Source organism: Oncorhynchus mykiss, chromosome 17 (assembly GCF_057628025.1).
Source record: "Oncorhynchus mykiss isolate SJ-2025 chromosome 17, ASM5762802v1, whole genome shotgun sequence".
Taxonomy (NCBI): Eukaryota; Metazoa; Chordata; class Actinopteri; order Salmoniformes; family Salmonidae; genus Oncorhynchus; species Oncorhynchus mykiss.
This window is the reverse complement of record NC_143038.1, coordinates 24998499-25016924: the sequence shown is the minus strand read 5'-3', so window position 1 is coordinate 25016924 and position 18426 is coordinate 24998499. Positions and strand designations below refer to the sequence as shown.

Sequence of the window (18426 nt, the reverse complement as noted above, 5' to 3'; positions counted from 1 at the left end):
CTAAATGGGTATCTCCCCTGATGTGGGCATGTTTTCAATACACTCCTTTCTTTAGTTGTACTGTATTCCATATAAGGCATCCATACCTTATGAAAGTTGCACAGTACACCCTTAATCTTGTAATAAACCAAATCTAGTGATACATAACATATAAATTAGCATTTTGCTACACCCGCAATAACATCTGCTAAATATGTGTATGCAACCAATAACATTTTATTTGATTTATCTGAAACAAGTTAATTTGATGGAAACACATCTGTGGTGGGAAAATTTGATTTAAAAAAAATATTTGTATGAAAGTCTGTCGCCAACTGGATGGAAACCTAGCTATTGATGTATAAAAAAAACTGTTTGTCTAGATGCACCATGATGGATAAAATGTATAGTACACCGGATGTATAGCCTACACCGGACAGAACACCTATAATTACCATATAATATATTTAAAAAATCTAAATCAGTCATTTACTCTTCATTGCTCGGTAAAGGTAAAGGGGTAGGTAAATCAGAGGTACAAATGGCAACAATGTTGGAAAATGCAACAATGTTTTGAAAATTACAAAATGATAGAATTGAGGGTCAAGGACCGGAATGTTCGGTAGTGGAAAGACATAGGAAGAAGAGAGATCATGATACAGAAAGTGTCTAGTAAAGAAAGTCAAAGTAGGAAGCAAGAGTATTTGGAGTGGAAAGTGGTGATAGTGTTGGATGAGACCACACCCTATCCGACTAACTAATGCAGTAGAGAAAGAGGTAGGTGAAGTGAAATGAGCTCGGTTCATTGGAAATGGTAGATTGTTAATATTGTGTGGTAGCCAGGCTCAGCAAGATAAGATTTCTAAAAATGGAAAAGCTTAATGGGAAGAATATTAAAAGCCATGTCCCCGGTGCTTATGCTAGATTGAGGGGAGTCATCACTGGGGTCCCAGTATCAATGTCCACAGTTGATATTACAGAAAATGTGATTGGAGGGAGAGTGAGTGAATGAGGCCAAAAGGTTGATCAGTAGTAAAGAGGGTTAAAGAAGTGAAAGCTTATCAGTGATGCAGAAGTTTGAGAAAGTCTTGCCAGGAAAAGTTTGGGATTTATTTGGTTTTGAATTTTATTTTCATGAAAGTACAGAAATTGGCTGATCATGATTGAACGTACATTCCAGGACAGTAGGTGGCGGCATGCACTTTAAACGTTTGTTTGCAGACCGCCATAGAAGAAGACATAAACGTAGACGTTTAAGTGAACACGTGTGGGGAAAGGAAGGGATCCACGCTTGCGGAGTGGTCACACGTAAGTAGGTAAAGTTCTTGTTATTTACGTTATCCGATATGTCGAAAAGATCTGGTGACTATTTAAACGTAGGTATATAGCTATAGTTTGTATTGGTACTAGCCAGTGATACTGGATTTTCTTAAAACGTTGGTTAGCAAACGTTACTCAATTTGAGGCAACTTCCAGCTAGCCACTCGGCTAGCTAGCTAAACTAATGTATCGCTTCGTAATATATTGCAAGGAAACATGGTAGTTGTCATGTTTGTATGTGCCATTGTAGTGATATAGCCATCATTTTATAAGATTTGTCAGTCTGGGCTAACTGATGCCTAGCTCGCTTGGCTAGTACTAATAGCTAGGCTTGACTAGTAGTAACTTGTTAAGTGCGTAATCTTCACATCCATTGTATTTTGTTTAAGAAACGTACTGCCTCAACTGTAAAACTTCAACATGGCTGTCAGGGCATCTTTCGAGAAGAACAACGAAATAGGCTGCTTCGCCAAATTAACAAACACATACTGCCTAGTTGCAATTGGCGGGTCAGAGAACTTCTACAGGTAAGATCTCTTATCGAGACGTGCATCTACGTGCGGTTGACCATGAACGTTAGCTACGTTGGTATCCCGTCGCGGAACGCTATATTCCAGTACCCCGTTACCAGGCCTTTAACGTTTTTGCAACGAAAACTAGTTTTGTATTGGACCGATTCAGATAGGCCCCTCTCGGTTTGGTTCTTAAACAGTTTCAGTTACAAGATGTAATGAATAAGTGTTTCCGAAAAAAGCTTCCTGTCACCGAATCCGGAAAGCTTTTACCTCCCAGTACGGGTTGTAAAATGTGAACCACTACAAATAAACGTTTATATCTACATTTTCCAAAGCTCACTCCCTAGTAGGTACTCGGTGGTAGTTGCCAAGCGGGATTACCGCGTGATCCGAGATGGTGATGCAGTATGGAGATCGTTGAGTTCTGGAAAAGTTGTATTTCAATGTTTGTTCATTTTAGTGGTTCACACATTTAACCTCTACTGACTGGGAAAGCATTCCGGATTATGCACATGCTTTTGACGGGAAACGATTTTTTGAAGGCGCTATTGTCTACCATTGTGCCCTTGAGTAAGGCACTTAAACCCCATAAATAGCTGCACTGTGGCTAACCCAGTATTCTTCTAACTGTCTGTCTAATTGGGGCCTGAAAACAGAGCATATGAGTAATTTTCATTAATGGACAAGTAAAGTTGTATTGAAAGCTTACATACAGTAATGTCAGCCTGCTCTGGGGAGTGTTTGTTATTTAAAAAAATCTGCGGTGTTGTCATGTTAACATGCAATTTATGATTAGTGTCTTCGAAGGCGAGTTGTCCGAAACCATCCCAGTTGTACATGCCTCAATAGCAGGATGTCGGATAATTGGAAGAATGTGTGTGGGTGAGTATGGCTCTGTAATAGATCAACGTTGTACGTCAAACAGCTATCCTCTGCAAGTGCACAAAGAAACGTCATCAGTTCAACAGGAGAATGGAATACTTAATTCACATGTGAGTTCCAAATATCTGGAACGGTCGCACAAGCGTGAGGTTTTTTTCTGCTTGTGATGACAATGCACTCAACTGTTCCAAAATGTGATTGTTACGCAGTAGGACGGTTAACCTGTGCTGCCCTCAAAACAAGGCACACAGCCTATAGATAATTAGCAGGCAGTTTCAATTTCAAATATTTTAACGGTTTGAGTTGAGGTGTTCTTCCTCATTAATTCACATAAGAAGTAGCCCATTTCACTGTTGCGGACAATTTGTTTGAGACTAATTCTCTCTTTGACAAGAGCCCATGCACTTACCCAGTGTTTCCCTGGATCAAGTATGAAGACATTGCACATCTCTAGTCAGAACAGGCCTTCCAAACTTTTCCCCCTGCTGCATGGTTTTCTTTACAAATAACTTATGGTTATGCTTGTGTTCCTATCAAGATGCCTTATTTTCAGTATATCGTGTTGTCTTATCTACTGTCTTATACCATATGTATGGATCAAATCAAATCAAATTTCATTTGTCACATACACATGGTTAGCAGATGTTAATGCGAGTGTAGCGAAATGCACAAGCATTTCATGCAATCATCATGCATTCCAATTCTTGTATAGATTGTAATAGACACATGTGTGTGATACTTTTTAGAAGGCTGTACTGACTATGACAAACTAAGCTGTGTGGTGCCATGTTTGACATCATACAATGCGTTCTGGTTGTCACGTAAGCATCTGTCAGACCAAATGAGCTTAAGGGATAGTTCACTTGACTGACTTATGGTGCGTTCAAGACAACTGGGAACTGAAAAATACGAGGTGCAATCATGTCAGTGATTTTCAGGTCAGAAAGAGGCCTGAGTTGGATAACCGCTCAAATCGTTTTTTTCCCCAGTTGGAGCTCGGTTTGAGTTCCCAGTTTTGAACGCAACATCAGATTGCAACTATGGTATCTCAGGGTTGCCAGCTCAGACCCCTCTTTTCTTTAGCGTATAAACTTCTTTGACCCACATTTTTTGTTAAATCCCCCCATCGTAGTTATTTCCTGCATCATCCCCACGATACCTTCCTCCATGTACTTAAACCCTCCTGAAATGATTTCATCCCTGTTTTATCATTCGTGCTACGGCTCGGCAGTAGGCTTGTATTTGGGGTGATGATCTGTGGGGTGATTAAAAAAATTAAGAGCCTCACACTCTAGGTGCTCAGATGTAATAATTTAATAACCAATGTTTCGACAGACAAGCGGTCTTCATATAGCTTGTCTGACTCAACTTTGGTTATTAGGTTAAGTTATTGCATCTGAGCTCCTAGAGTGTGTGGTTCCATGTGATGAGTGGATGATGAATTTCACATTTTTTACAATAAGGTGAAATTGAGGAATAAAGTTGTTGAGGACCTCAGAACATTGTTCAGATGCTTTTCAGATGCGAATGTTGCTTCATACGTTCCAATCACATATTTGCGATGGTACGCTGCAGGGACCGGACCACTTAACAATGATCACATATGTGATCGTATGCGTCAGAGTTAATTATGCTTTATTTAATAGATTAATACTGTACTTGATATTTTATAAATGATTTAGGTAAATGACTTGTGATAAATTAACGACTACTTTTACCTTGTAACTTTGCTCACCAGGGAATCGTCATGGGCTCCTGGTGCCCAACAACACCACGGACCAAGAGCTGCAGCACATTAGGAATTGTCTCCCAGGCGCAGTAAAGATCCAGAGGGTAGAGGAGAGACTCTCAGCACTGGGGAATGTCATTGCCTGTAATGACTATGTGGCTCTGGTGCATCCTGATCTGGACAGGGTGAGGGGCAACGATGTCTAAATATTGTCTTGGACTAGTAAAAGTTGAGTGGATAACTAGTCTGACTAGCTGCTATGTAACTTCTGATGAATTAAGGTATATTTCCCTTGTTTGTATTTGATGAGCACTCCACTTTCAAAAGCAAATATTTAGCAGGTTAAATTTATACAAAAAAAATTGTATTGTAAATGTTACATTGAGTTTTATCAGAACAACCATTCATTGGAGAATACTGCAAACTTTGCCTTATCCAGCCACATTTAAAACCTTAACATTAGAGTCCATAATCATTTTCATGATTACTCAAACTGAAATGATTTCAAATGCCCATCCCTAGGACATTGTCTGACGTAGGGGATGTTAACACATTTCCCATCTTGGTTTAGGAGACAGAGGAGATCCTGGCAGACAGTCTGAAGGTAGAGGTGTTTCGTCAGACAGTAGCAGAGCAAGTTCTAGTGGGGAGCTACTGTGCCTTCAGCAATCAGGGGGGACTGGTACACCCCAAGACCTCCATAGAAGACCAGGATGAGCTCTCCTCCCTTCTCCAAGTGCCTCTGGTGGTTAGTGTTCATGGTGCTACTTAAGCTCATTTCTACTTAGTCCCTGTCCCATAATATTTAAGTAGATCTAAATACATCTGATACATATAAGCAATGTAGTAATACAGCTACCTTGCCCCCTGATTGGTTATTCTCAGATCTACTGAAGTGCACGGGGGGGGGGGGAGGGCGGCACGGCACATTGCATCAAGTTGGTGATTAGTGCCTAACTCTCCCTCTCCGTACTCCACAGGCAGGAACGGTGAACCGTGGTAGCGAGGTCATCGCTGCGGGGATGGTGGTAAACGACTGGTGTGCCTTCACTGGGCTGGACACCACCAGCACAGAGCTGTCTGTCATCGAGAGTGTGTTCAGACTGAGCGAGTCTCAGCCTAGCGCCATCGCTACCACAATGAGAGACTCTCTAATTGACAGGTGAGTGATCACTTCTGACAACATGAAACTCGGTTATTATAGGCTCTGTCCAGGAGGTACCTTAAATTATTATTTTGTTTACCGGGAGAATAAGTTATCAGATGACAGAAGTGGAAAGCTATTGGCTGGCAGCCACAGTAGATGAGCTTGCAAGGTGTTTTTTGCAAAAACAATGCATGGCCATTTGTTTATCAATAGAAACAAATGTAGCCAGCTACATTTCCTAATGTTTTGCTTAAGTTAATCTTAAATTTTACCTCTGAGAAAAAAGCTACATCAGTCATAGCACTGGCTGCTGATAGAATTTCTGTTTGTCAATTCTCATCAAAGTGGAGAAGCACAAAATTAGTCTTGACTTGCTAGTAACTGGATGAATAAGGGGATGGGGTATCATATTGTAAGCTTTGTGCAGTGTTTGAGAAGTCAAGGCCCTTTGAAGGAGTTCTACACAGCTGCCACTCTTGATTTCTTTGCCTTTTTTCTCCATTCTCTGCCGTCTGCTCCTTCCTCCTCTCCGAGCATACAGGCCCGTTGCCCGAGCGTTGTACACATGCTGCTTCAGAGCAGACAAGCACGTCAACTTTGTGCAAATGAACAATGTCTCCCGTTCACATTCGCTTGTAGATGATCTAAACTCAACAAAAGTTACATTTGGTAGCGCTCCTACATAGGCAATCCAGCTCAGTTGTATATCTTAGCAATTCATTTATTTTCATTTGTGCTCATTAGTATATTTAGCTAGCAGCCTCACTGGAAATTTGCTTTTACTAGTCCTAATTTTATTAGCATTCTGGTAAAGTGCCCAATGGTCTTCACATTTTGGCGCCCCCTTGTATACTAAACTGGGAATCCCGTAAATGGGAGGATGGTATGAAAATCTGGAAACTGCCCAACCCTATGAAATACTGTGAGTGATTTTATGAAAGACTAATAGACCCAAATTGAGTAAACATTGGCAGTTTATTACATCACTTTTTTCACATGGTCTTGAGCCTAAAGTTTGGGAACCCCTGTCCTACAGAAGTTACGGCCAATGACATAGCAAATCACCTTTGTAAACCCTTTATTTGTATGGTTATTTTTTGAATGCGCAGAAAAGTCTGAAGCCATTTTGCTCAACATTACTGTATTTATAGTTAGGACATTGTTTTTCAACGCATTAAGATGTTCATGGAGATTTTACTAGAGCCTTTGACATACAATACTGTGGGCCCATTTTATAATATTTCATTTTATTTTCCAGCCTCGCATAAGATGCCATTCTACCTTGAAAGGTTTGAGGTACCTCTAGGGGGGAAAAACTGCTGCAGAATGCAAGAAGCTGGACATTTCTCCCGATATGGTTAAACCTTCAATGTTTATTGGAATTTTGTATGGAATATCAATGCTAGACTTCATAATTCCTTAAATCTACTTATGTTCTGGCAATATTAAATCATGAGTTTACTGTAAACAGTGACAATGTTAGTTTTAATGTTCCATATGTGAAGCGGGATATGTACATTACAGTAAAGCCACGCATGGCAAACTGTTGATGTGGGGATTTTTGGAATGTACAATAAATGGATTACCCTTTAACACGTTGCATTTATCACAATCTGTTTCTAATCATCAAATTGTTCGTACCTACTTTGTATTTACGTGACACCTGTAAACCAAATTGCATTCATGGCTCAAGTAATCTTTATTGGCAAAAGGTTTATTTGTAGGGATGCTGCTTGAATTTATACACAATTGATGATTTTACCCACAGTTTCAAACAATTAACATTTTAATAAACTTCAAGTTATCTATTGTGTAAAGTCAAAACATGTTAGGTATGTAGTAGTGCGTCAAAGCCCTTATTTCAAAAGTAAATTTACCAAAGGCATATGGAGGCAGTCATTGTTAAATTCAGAACTTAGTCTTACATAAATTTATGCTTTGCTTGTTTCCACTACTAAATACTAGCCTTCTATTACAATTTAACTAGGCAAGTCTTATTTGCGCCACCCTATGGGACTCCCAATCATGGCCGGATGTGATGCTGGCTGCTGTTATGGATGTTCACCTTGCCCATGGAACCAGTCAGCTACCCCAGACTGTTGTGATTCAAAAGGTGACACACTACTGAATAAGCCTTCATCACAATTATTTTTGATTATAACAGTACTTTTACAATAGAGGGAAGAACCTAAACAGCCATTGCTTGATTAGCCTATGGTAGTTTGCCAACAGTGCAATTGAATTAAATGTAACGTTCGTAAGCTGTATCAATATTGGGGAACACTCAAGATCACTTGTTTTAGGCAATAACACAACTGTGAGTAAAAAGGTCTTACAAAAGACGACCCTAAAAATGTAATATTTAGTTTGTCCTTTATTGATTTCTATTAACCTTTAATTAGGCAAGTCGGCTAAGAAAACTCTTTACATGTCAAAGGTTGGCATTTGAGATGACTTGTACTGGATGCAGCGTCACTAGCTGGCACAGCCACCACACCGCTAACCTTATTTACGATAATGCCAATTTTGACTCTGCAGCTGGCCCATTAGCGATAACTGCTCAGTTCTGACTTCAGGCCAAAACTCATGACTAATGTGAAACTGCTCCAAAGATAAAATAGGGGCCAAGATCACTAAAGAAAAAAAGAATCCTAATGTACCTCCAACCAATCTTACTAAGTTTTAATTAGGAGGAAAAGGGGGAGGGTGCACATAGCATTCCTGTTTACTAGTGTCATGAAAAGTTGCAGTTATGGTGTCTGTTTAATGACCCTTAAGTGGAACTCAAACCATCCACGGAGAGGGGAAAAAGAGAACACATAGCTGGGCAAGACCTACCTCTACCCAACCTCACCTCCCTCTTGCTCACCCCTTCCCCCTTTCTCTGCCGAGACTTCCCTCTCTCCCTAGCAGCCGAAGGTCTCCTGAGAGGCGTAGACCAGTAGAGAAAGCCATCCTCGTCGCACTCCTGCACGTAGATCTCAGATGAGTGTGGAGACACTCACCATGCTGTGCTGGTTGACCAGGAGGAAGGTGGCCTGCGTGAGGTTGAGCTGTGTCTGTATGGGGGGGGGGGGGGTCAGGGCTGGTCACTACACCATATTTGCATTCATTAGGGCACAAGAGTAAAACATTTTAACTGAAAATTAACAATGTTCAGGTAGTCCATCCCAGTGCCTGTTGAATATGACCCATATTTTAAATTAAACCAACTGGAGGTGTTGCAGGGTTTGTATTCTGAAGCAAGCATAAAGCAGATATACACTGAACAAAAATATAAAACTCAACACCTAAAGTGCTGGTCCCATGTTTCATATGCACAAAAATCTTCTCTCATTTGGCTCCCAAGTGGATGTGTTTGTCTGGAAGCAAGATGGTGTCAGTGATGTGGCTGGTTTTCTTTTTGTAATCGGTGATTGTAGACCCTGCCACATATGTCTGAGCCGTTGAATTGCGCTCTATACAAACATTTCGCTCGTTTGATTGCCTTGGAGGGAATAACTACAACTTTACATGGTTAAATGCGTTGGTTTGCGCTTTCAGTTTTGCGCAAATGCCACCATCTATCCATGGTTTCTGGTTAGGATAGGTTTTAATAGTCACAGTGGGTACAACATCTTCTATGCACTTCCATAAACTCAGTCACCGAATCGGCGTATAAAATCAATATTATTCCGAGGCTACCCGGAACATCTCAGTCCGCATGATCAAAACAATGTTGAAGCGTGGATTCCGATAGTCCTTGTCACGGGTACATCCTGTTTGAGTTTCTGCCTACAGGAAGGGAGGAGTAAAATGTAGTCATGGTTGGATGTGCCAAAGGGAGGGCGGAAGTTACTGTAGCAGTGATCCAGCGTTTTGCCAGCACGAGTACTACAATCAATATGCTGATAGAATTTAGGTGGCAAATTCGTGTAATTATGCCTTATCTCCCTTGAAGAACTAGTCAAATGATTTACTCAGACAGCCCTGCAGCATTCTTACCCAGGCTAGCTAAATAGAATATATATATATATATTTTTGTATCTTTATTTAACTAGGCAAGTCAGTTAAGAACAAATTCTTATTTACAATGACGGCCTACCAAAACACAAAAGGCCTCCTGCAGGGACAGGAGCTGGGATTAAAAATGGTGGAAAAAATGTAATAGGGCAAAAAAAACATCACGACAAGAGAGACACCACAACACTACATATAAGATAGACCAAAGACAACATAGCATGGCAGCAACATAGGATGACAAGACAGTATGGGGAGCACAGAGATAACAACATTGTCTGGATGGCTGCTACAGCCTGACTAGAGATGAGATGATGACTTTAAGGAATGAAAAATCAAAACTAAGTAATATACACCATTGAAATAGTATAATTTCATAGTAATTTCCTATTTGTCTACCCAATGTGGGCCTGACAAGAGACAAATGGGATATTTTCAATGTTTTTGCAATTTATTGTTCGCTCTTCTGGGCTTTAAAATGCGCAAAAATCATTTTAAAATGTCATTATTTTCAATATATACATATATATATATTTTTTTTTTTTACCGAAACGACCTAAAAATCCCTACTCGCTCAGCACTAGCTTTTACTTTTATAGGCCTGATTGTAAATTACATCATTATATCCTATCAGTAGTCCCTCCTGGATTTCGACATTTTTTGTGATTTCTGCGGCCAAAAATGCTTCCCCCCCCCCCGTTAATTTCATAAAGCAATCAAAAGTAATGTTCTCAGTTTTAAGACGATTTTAAACAGAATACAAAAAAAACAATTAGAAACATCTAAAAGTGCTCAATGTTGTTTATTTTCCTTAACTTAATTTTCCTTAGCTGTCATAATCCACTCAGACCTCTCCATCAGGTTTGGGGCTTGCTATCAACACGAGATGCATCTCTCGCAAAAAAAAATCTGAAAGGGTCGTAAAGAGTATTGTGGTTATGTACTATTCCATTTCTAAAAAAAAATCCTGTGCTTTCGTGATCCGTATTAAGTTTTAGTTTAAAAGGCAAAGTTGCACTCAGTGCTTTGAGCAGCGCTCTCCATAGTTAGTAGGGTGTTCAGCACTAAGGCCAAGGTTAGCCGAGTAAAAGTTTGAGTAAAACGCCACTCACCTTGATTCTTTCAGCGCTTGTCAGTCTTCCCTGCTACCACTTCAGTCATGGTGATTTTCCGCTGCTGTGGGAACTGTCAAGACATTTTCATATGATTTGCTGATTCGAAGGGACTGTTGATTGTCGACTTTCTCTAGTTTCCAAAAACATTTGGAAATTGTTTCGCAGTCGTTAGACGTCATTTTTGTTGACAAATGAGTGATTTCTGTTCATTGTACTGCCTGTCCAGCCATCAACTATCACCCATCTTCGCACGTGAATACACTGACAGGCCAGGGTGGAAACACTTTGTTGACGTGAGGTTAGATTGGGCCATTTTCCACGGTAACAGTGAAGTAAATTGGTCAAAATTACGAACCCGCTTTTGATTGGACCCTTTTATTCGCTAAACGTGCAGCGATTAGTCAAAATTGCGAGCTCTCGCATAATATGCGCTGATTGGTTGATTTTTGCATGTAATTATGCAGTTGCGGAAGTTCTTAGTGTATGAGAAATACAATTATTTAGTGGACTGCAGGAATGTGTACTCCCAATAATTCAAGGCTTCTAGACTGATAAGAAGTCCTGTGATATGCACGGAGGAGAACGAAGAAATCCTGGGTGATGGAAAAGTACATCTTTGTGGAAGGGAGGGGGTGAGAGCTCAGGATATAAGTGGACACTGCATTGATTTATTCTGTTGTCATCTTTGCTGAATAAACATTTGAAATGTCACCGAGTTTAGACTCTTTTGTATGATAAATGTTTATTGTATAGATCTTATCCTTACAAGGTACCAACATGAAATGAAGCAGATGATGCTCAACGTTTACAAAGAATATTGTTAAAACCTATTGGATTCAAAAAATAAATAAGTGAAAGTTTCAAATGGTTTCGCCCCAAAATGACAGTCAACGATCCTTCAATAAGGTTATGTGCCAATAAAGAGTGTTTCAGACAGGGGAGATGGAACTGCAATGATGATCAAACATGAACATACATATATCAACCCACCCATGATGATATGAATCAAGCTTCCAAAAGCTTATTGTACAACTTATCATTTTGCTAAAACAATAGAATAAACATTTGGCCATTAAATAGAAAAAACTAATACAGCAAAGAGATGGTGTAGGTGATCCTCTCAGTCTGAAGGGTTCTGAATGACAATGAGGAAATAGTCTTTATCTGTAGGGGAAAGCAAAAGGAGTATTATCCTAAACAAATATACACTGAACAAAAATAGAAAACGCAACATGCAACAATTTCAAAGATTTTACTGACTTAAAGTTCATATAAGTAAATAAGTCAATTTAAATAAATTAATTAGGCCCTAATCTATGGATTTCACATGACTGAGAATACAGATATGCAGCAACTTCGCACAGCCGTTGAGTGGGACAACATTCCACAGGCCACAATCAAATGCTTGATCAACTCCTTGCGAAGGAGGTGTGTCGCACTACATGAGGCAAATAGTGGTCACACCAGACACTTACTGGTTTTCTGATGCATGCAACTACCTTTTTTAAAGTTACTGTATTCTGTGACCAACATATACTATCTGTATTCCCATATATTTCAATTGACTGATTTTCTTATATAATCTGTAATTCAGAAAAATCTTTGATATGGTTGCATGTTGTATAATTTTTTTTAAATCAACCCTTTTTTCCAATTTTGATATTGACACTGCACTGTTGAGGAAGAGCTTGCAAGTAAGAATTTCACTGTACTGTTTACACCTGCTGTATCCTGTGCACGTGACAAATACAAGTTGATTTGAAAACCCTAATCTTAACTTTCTACAGATTCTAAACATGTATGTAATGTCAGTGTCCTCTACAACAAATTACTAATACTGCAGCATTGCATTTGACAAAATTCAACATCCAAGCAAAATGTGGGGGTAATGCAACTACAGGGGACACTGATGTTCAAAAGCCATGCTATGTGTGACAATCATTGTGAGTTACCTGGAGCAATCATAATCTCATTCTTCTTGGAGCGGACCCTGAGGAAGGTGAGGTCATTCTGGGGGTCAATGTCCCTAACTGTGGTACGTGCCTTCATCACTAACTGGTGAATGAGTCCAGCATACTGCACTGTGCTGGAGTTGTCAAGGGTGGTCTTGATAGGGATGCCTGGAGAATGTCAGAGGGGAATGCAGAGGGAACCATTGTGCATTGAGTCTGTGGGAGATCATTGCAGTCTTAAATACATTTGAAAGAAACTTAATTGTGCCATGATTTACCATAAAAGGATATTATTAATGGAATAGCTAACCAGTTTAAACTATGGTAATCATTGCATTAGGCTTACCTTCAGCATTGACAATGATGATTCCTTGCACCCCTTTTTGACCCTGAATTCTCTTGAGGGTTTCCTCTACCTCAGCCTAAAAGACAGCAGTTATTTTTAAATATAATTTAAAAATCACACTTCCCTTAAGTTAAAAGCATGATCATCAAGATTGCAACAAGACAGGAAGGAAGAGAAGAAAGAAGAAGAAAAAAAACTGTAGCTAGCTAGCCAGTGACTAGTTGGCTAACGTTAGCAGAACAACAACTTCAAAGTGACAAAGTATTAGACTGGAGTGGTTGCTAAGCAGTTAATCTACTGTTTGTAGGGTTAGTTAGCTAAGTTAAAATGATTTCCCTTTGTATTTAATTTACCTTTGACTATTGGATGTTCTTTGAGGCACTACAGTATTGCCAGCCTAATCTCAGGAGTTGATAGGCTTGAAGTCATAAACAGCACTGTGCTTCAAGCATTGCGAAGAGCTGCTGGCAAACGCAGGAAAGTGCTGTTTGAATGAATGCTTACGAGCATGCTGCTGCCTATCACCGCTCAGACTGCTCTATCAAATCAGACAATATAATAAACACAGAGAAATACGAGCCTTACACAGAACCCAAACAGGCTGCGTGCGTGCATACATTTATTTTGTCCCCCCACACCAAATGCGATCACGACACACAGGTTAAAATATCAAAACAAACTCTGAACCAATTATATTAATTTGGGGACAGGTCGAAAAGCATTAAACATTTATGGCAATTTAGCTAGTTAGCTTGCTAGCTAATTTATCCTATTTAGCTAGCTTGCTGTCGCTAGCTAATTTGTCCTGGGATATAAACATTGAGTTGTTATTTTACCTGAAATGCACAAGGTCCTCTACTCCGCCAATTAATCCACACATGAAACGGTCAACCAAATCGTTTCTAGTCATCCCTCTTCCTTCCAGGCCTTTTCTTCTCGACTTTATATTGCGATTGGCAACTTCCATAAATTAGGTGCATTACCGCCACTGACAATGTTCGTCTTTCTGTCACTCACGTGGGTATAACCAATGAGGAGATGGCACGTGGGTACCTGCTTCTATAAACCAATGAGGATATGGGAGAGGCAGGACTTGATTTCTAAATTCATTTTGCAACGCTCGTGCATGCGACGCAAGCGGTGAAATCAGCCTGTTAGGACATACATAATATGGTCAAATCCGGAAACTATCATATCTTTCAGTGAAATACGGAACCGTTCCGTATTTTATAGAACGGGTGGCATCCCTAAGGATAAATATTGCTGTTACAATGCACAACCTTCAATGTCATGTCACAATTATGTAAAATTCTGCCAAATTAATTACGGTCTTTGTTAGAAAGAAATGGTCTTCACACACACGAGCCATGTGGTCCAAACTGCTGCATATACCCTGACAATTTCCCTGGTTAATATTGCCTGCTAACATTAATTTATTTTTAACTAAATATGCAGGTTTAAAAAAATATATACTTGTGTATTGATTTTAAGGAAAGCATTGATGTTTATGGTTAGGTACATTGGTGCAACGACAGTGCTTTTTTCACTAATGCGCTTGTTAAATCATCACCCGTAGGTGATCACATCACCTGTGATTCGATGATAAATTAACAGGCATTGCATTGATTATATTCAACGCAGGACAAGCTAGTGTAACGGATGTGAAACGGCTAGCTTAGTTAGCAGTGCGTGCTAAATAGCGTTTCAATCGGTGACGTCACTTGCTCTGAGACCTTGAAGTAGTAGTTCCCCTTGCAAGGGCCGTGGCTTTTGTGGAGCGATGGGTAACAATGCTTCGTGGGTGACTGTTGTTGATGTGTGCAGAGGGTCCCTGGTTCGCACCCAGGTATGGGCGAGGGGACGGTTTAAAGTTATACTGTTACACTAGTTAAACTATTAATATCAACCATGTGTAGTTAACTAGTGATTATGTTAAGATTGATTGTTTTTTTTATAAGATAAGTTGCTAGCTAACATTAAATTTACATTGGCTCCTTGCTGCACGCGCGTAAAAGGTGGTCAGCCTGCCACACAGGCACCTCCGTGGAGTGCAATATAATCGGTGTCCAAAAATGCCGATTACCAATTGTTCTGAGAACTTGAAATTGGGCCTAATTAATCGGCCATTCCGATTAATTGGTCGACCTCTAATTTATGTAGTCATGCTACCCCATGCAAGTATCTGCAAAACACATGACCCTATGTATGTATGTATGCATGTATGTATGTATGTATGTATGTATGTGTGTGAGGGGAGACAACTGGGTGAAAAGGTTGCCTCAGTCTGTTTTGCAGATACATTGCACTCCACGAGGTGCCTGTGTGGCAGGCTGACTACCTGTTATGCGAGTGCAGCCAAGGTAAGGTGCTAGCTAGCATTAAACTTATCTTAACAATCAATCTTAACTATACATGGTCGATGATATTACTAGCTTATCTAGCTTGTCCTGCGTTGCATATAATTGATTCCGGTGCCTTTTAATTTATCATTGAATCACAGCCTACTTCGCCAAACGGGCAATTTAACAAGCGCATTCACGAAAAAAGCACTGTCGTTGCACCAATGTGTACCTAACCATAAACATCAAAGCCTTTCTTAAAATCAATACACAAGTACATATTTTTAAACCTGCATATTTAGTTAATATTGCCTGCTAACATGAATTTCTTTTAACTAGGGAAATTGTGTCACTTCTCTTGCGTTCATTGCACAGAGTCAGGGTATATGCAACAGTTTGGGCCGCCTGGCTCGATGCGAATTAATTTGCTAGAATTTTACATAATGACATAACAGAAGTAGGGTTGCCACCCGTTAACGTATTTCACTGAAAGAATAAACGTTTTGTTTTCGAAATGATAGTTTCCGGATTTGACTATATTGACCTAAGGCTCGTATTTCTGTGTTATTATATTATAATTAGGTCTATGATTTGATAGAGCAGTCTGACTGAGCGGTGCTAGGCAGCAGCAGTAAGCATTCATTCAAAAAGCACTTTCCTGAATTTGCCAGCAGCTCTTCGCTGTGCTTCAAGCATTGAACTGTTTATGACTTCAAGCCTATCAACTCCCGAGATTAGGCTGGCAATACTAAAGTACCTATTAAAAACATCCAATAGTCAAAGGTATATGAAATACAAATGGTAGAGAGAAACAGTCCTATAATAACTACAACCTAAAACGTCTTACCTAGGAATATTGAAGACCCGTGTTAAAAATAACCACCAGCTTTTCGCGATTACTTCAAAACTAAGGCAGGCAGCTGAGACATATGGTAATATAATGGAACTGGGCTCCATGACGGATGCAATGAACTACTTATTAGAAAAAAGTAGTTAATGTCATATGTCCAGCCTACGGAGGTGACAAACACTGCAGCTATGTAACAAGCCCTCTACAGCAACAAAGGTATTGAGATGAGGGAATATTATGGGTGTGTTCGTAAATTCAAGCTGTCGTGCCAGAGTGGGCTCTGAATTGATCGTAAATTCAGAGCGTTGTCAGATTGGGAATTTGAAGAGAGGCCAAATCACGACGTCAGTTTTCAAATCAAAAAGTCGGAGCTATTGAAAAATACGAGTTTCCGACTTGGAATTCCGAAGTGGTTGACCGTTCAAAACCTTCTCCCATTCGGAGTTAATTTTGCACAAGTTCCTAGTTGTTTTGAACGCGGCATTTGCCTTCTGCTATTCTACGAAAATAATTTTCGCCACCAGCGTCGAAGCCAAGCTAACTAGCTATGGCAACGCCCAGCATCATATAGCCTATATAGCTAGCTAAATACTTAGCGTTATAAGAAACTATAAAAAGCATGTGAATGTCAAGGTATTAACATAATATACAATGCACTTGCCATTTTGGGGGCGAGGTTGTAACTTGCGTCCAAGAAATGTAGCTATTTAACCAGAATTCCGCTAACTGCCAAAAGACAGAGGTTCGTGTCGTCAGACAACTCCACAACCGTTCATGCGCACTTTTCTACTGTTGTTTAGTTTTTTGGCACTAGGCATCCAACGTTATGGTGCAGCATTACCGCCACCTATTGCACTGGAGTGTGGGCCACAGACAGGGTGGAAGTAAATCCTACAGTACATGCCAGGCCCGTTTCTCTTAAAAATATAAATTATTTGAGACTGTATCTAGTGTCCTACTCAGTATGCTCTTTCAACTCAATTCCTGTATCCCCTTCTCCCTCATACTGGATCTGTCTCTCTCTTTCCCTATGATACTGCCCACACTGTATCAGCACATGCACTGTCTCTCTTTCCTGGTAGTAATCAACCTTTCTGTTGGATGATTTCCTATCACATTTAATGTCTTATTCAACTGTCTGTGTCCCACCCTTATCCTTGTAAAGATGGCCTCCGCTCTTATATCTCTTCCTTCCATCCTCCCCGACTTTACTCTGTACTTCAAAAAGACACCTGACTTAGTGTCTCTGTTCCACTGCTCCTGCCATCTCTGCACCACCATTGTCCATATCATTTCCTTAGCCTACGCCTTGCTCATTGGCACATCCACCTCTCTCCTAAGGGCCTGTTTAGCTAGCATATCTACTCCTTCCCAACCCCACGGGCTGGGACCCAAGCAAAACTTATCTGGACATCTGTTTCACCTGGGCATGAATTTGGAGTACCTCATATAGCATGTACTGTCTTCTCCATGAACTTTAATATTTCAGACTCATCCATACAGCACATGAATCAGAACACACAACAACCCTGTCCGGCTTAATTTTGTTCACCCACTGCAAGGCCAACAGTACTACCATCAGCTACACTACATGACCAAAGTATGTGTATGTGGACATCTGCTCGTCAAACACCTTATTCCAAAATCATGGGCATTAATATGGATTTCGTCCCCCCTTTGTGGCCACAACAGCCTCCACTATTCTGGGAAGGCTTTCCACTAGATGTTGGAACATTGCTGCGGGAACTTGCTTCCATTCAGCCACGAGCATTAGTGAGGTTGGGCACTGATTAGGCCTGGCTCGCAGTTGGTGTTCCAATTCATCCCAAAGGTGTTCAGTTCTGTTGAGGTCAGGGCTCTGTGCAGGCCAGTCAAGTTTTTCCACACCGATCTCGACAAACCATTTGTGTATGGACCTCGCTTTGTCCACGGGGCATTGTCATGCTGAAACAGGAAAGGGCCTTCCTCAAACTGTTGGCACAAAGTTAGAAGCACAGAATAGTCTAAAATGTAATTGTATACTGTAGCATTAAGATTTCCCTTCACTGGCCTAGTCCGAACCATGAAAAACAACCCCAGACCATTATTCCTCCTCCACCAAACTTTACAGTTGTCACTATGCATTCGGTCAGGTAGCCTTCTCCTGGCATCCACCAAACCCAGATTTGTCACTCCAGAGAACGCGTTTCCACTACTCCAGCGTCCAACAGTGGGGGCAATAGCATACATCATAGTATCATCCGCATATAGATG

The 18426-nt window shown here is 40.4% G+C and overlaps 2 protein-coding genes and 1 long non-coding RNA gene across 10 annotated transcripts; 1 reads left to right on the top strand and 2 right to left on the bottom strand.

Moving 5' to 3' along the window:
• The first annotated feature begins 1159 nt into the window (after positions 1–1159).
• On the top strand, positions 1160–7168 carry if6 (Eukaryotic translation initiation factor 6). Of its 8 annotated transcripts, none has more exons than XM_021567428.3 (7): positions 1160–1287; positions 1689–1826; positions 2611–2696; positions 4435–4610; positions 4997–5173; positions 5406–5587; positions 6831–7168. In XM_021567428.3, exons 2-7 carry the CDS (start codon positions 1720–1722, stop codon positions 6838–6840), a joined length of 738 nt encoding a protein of 245 aa, XP_021423103.1. In that variant the 5' UTR covers positions 1160–1287; positions 1689–1719; the 3' UTR covers positions 6841–7168.
• A 762-nt stretch (positions 7169–7930) lies between these two features.
• LOC149975881 (uncharacterized) lies at positions 7931–10976 on the bottom strand. The gene is made up of 2 exons (XR_016487851.1): positions 10684–10976; positions 7931–8631 (listed from the first exon to the last, which is right to left on the bottom strand). It is a non-coding gene; the product is annotated as an uncharacterized LOC149975881 (long non-coding RNA).
• A 435-nt stretch (positions 10977–11411) lies between these two features.
• Positions 11412–16985, bottom strand: dynlrb1 (dynein, light chain, roadblock-type 1). The gene is made up of 4 exons (XM_021568355.3): positions 16835–16985; positions 12985–13060; positions 12639–12806; positions 11412–11850 (listed from the first exon to the last, which is right to left on the bottom strand). Exons 1-4 carry the CDS (start codon positions 16835–16837, stop codon positions 11807–11809), a joined length of 291 nt encoding a protein of 96 aa, XP_021424030.1. The 5' UTR covers positions 16838–16985; the 3' UTR covers positions 11412–11806.
• Positions 16986–18426: the final 1441 nt, after the last annotated feature.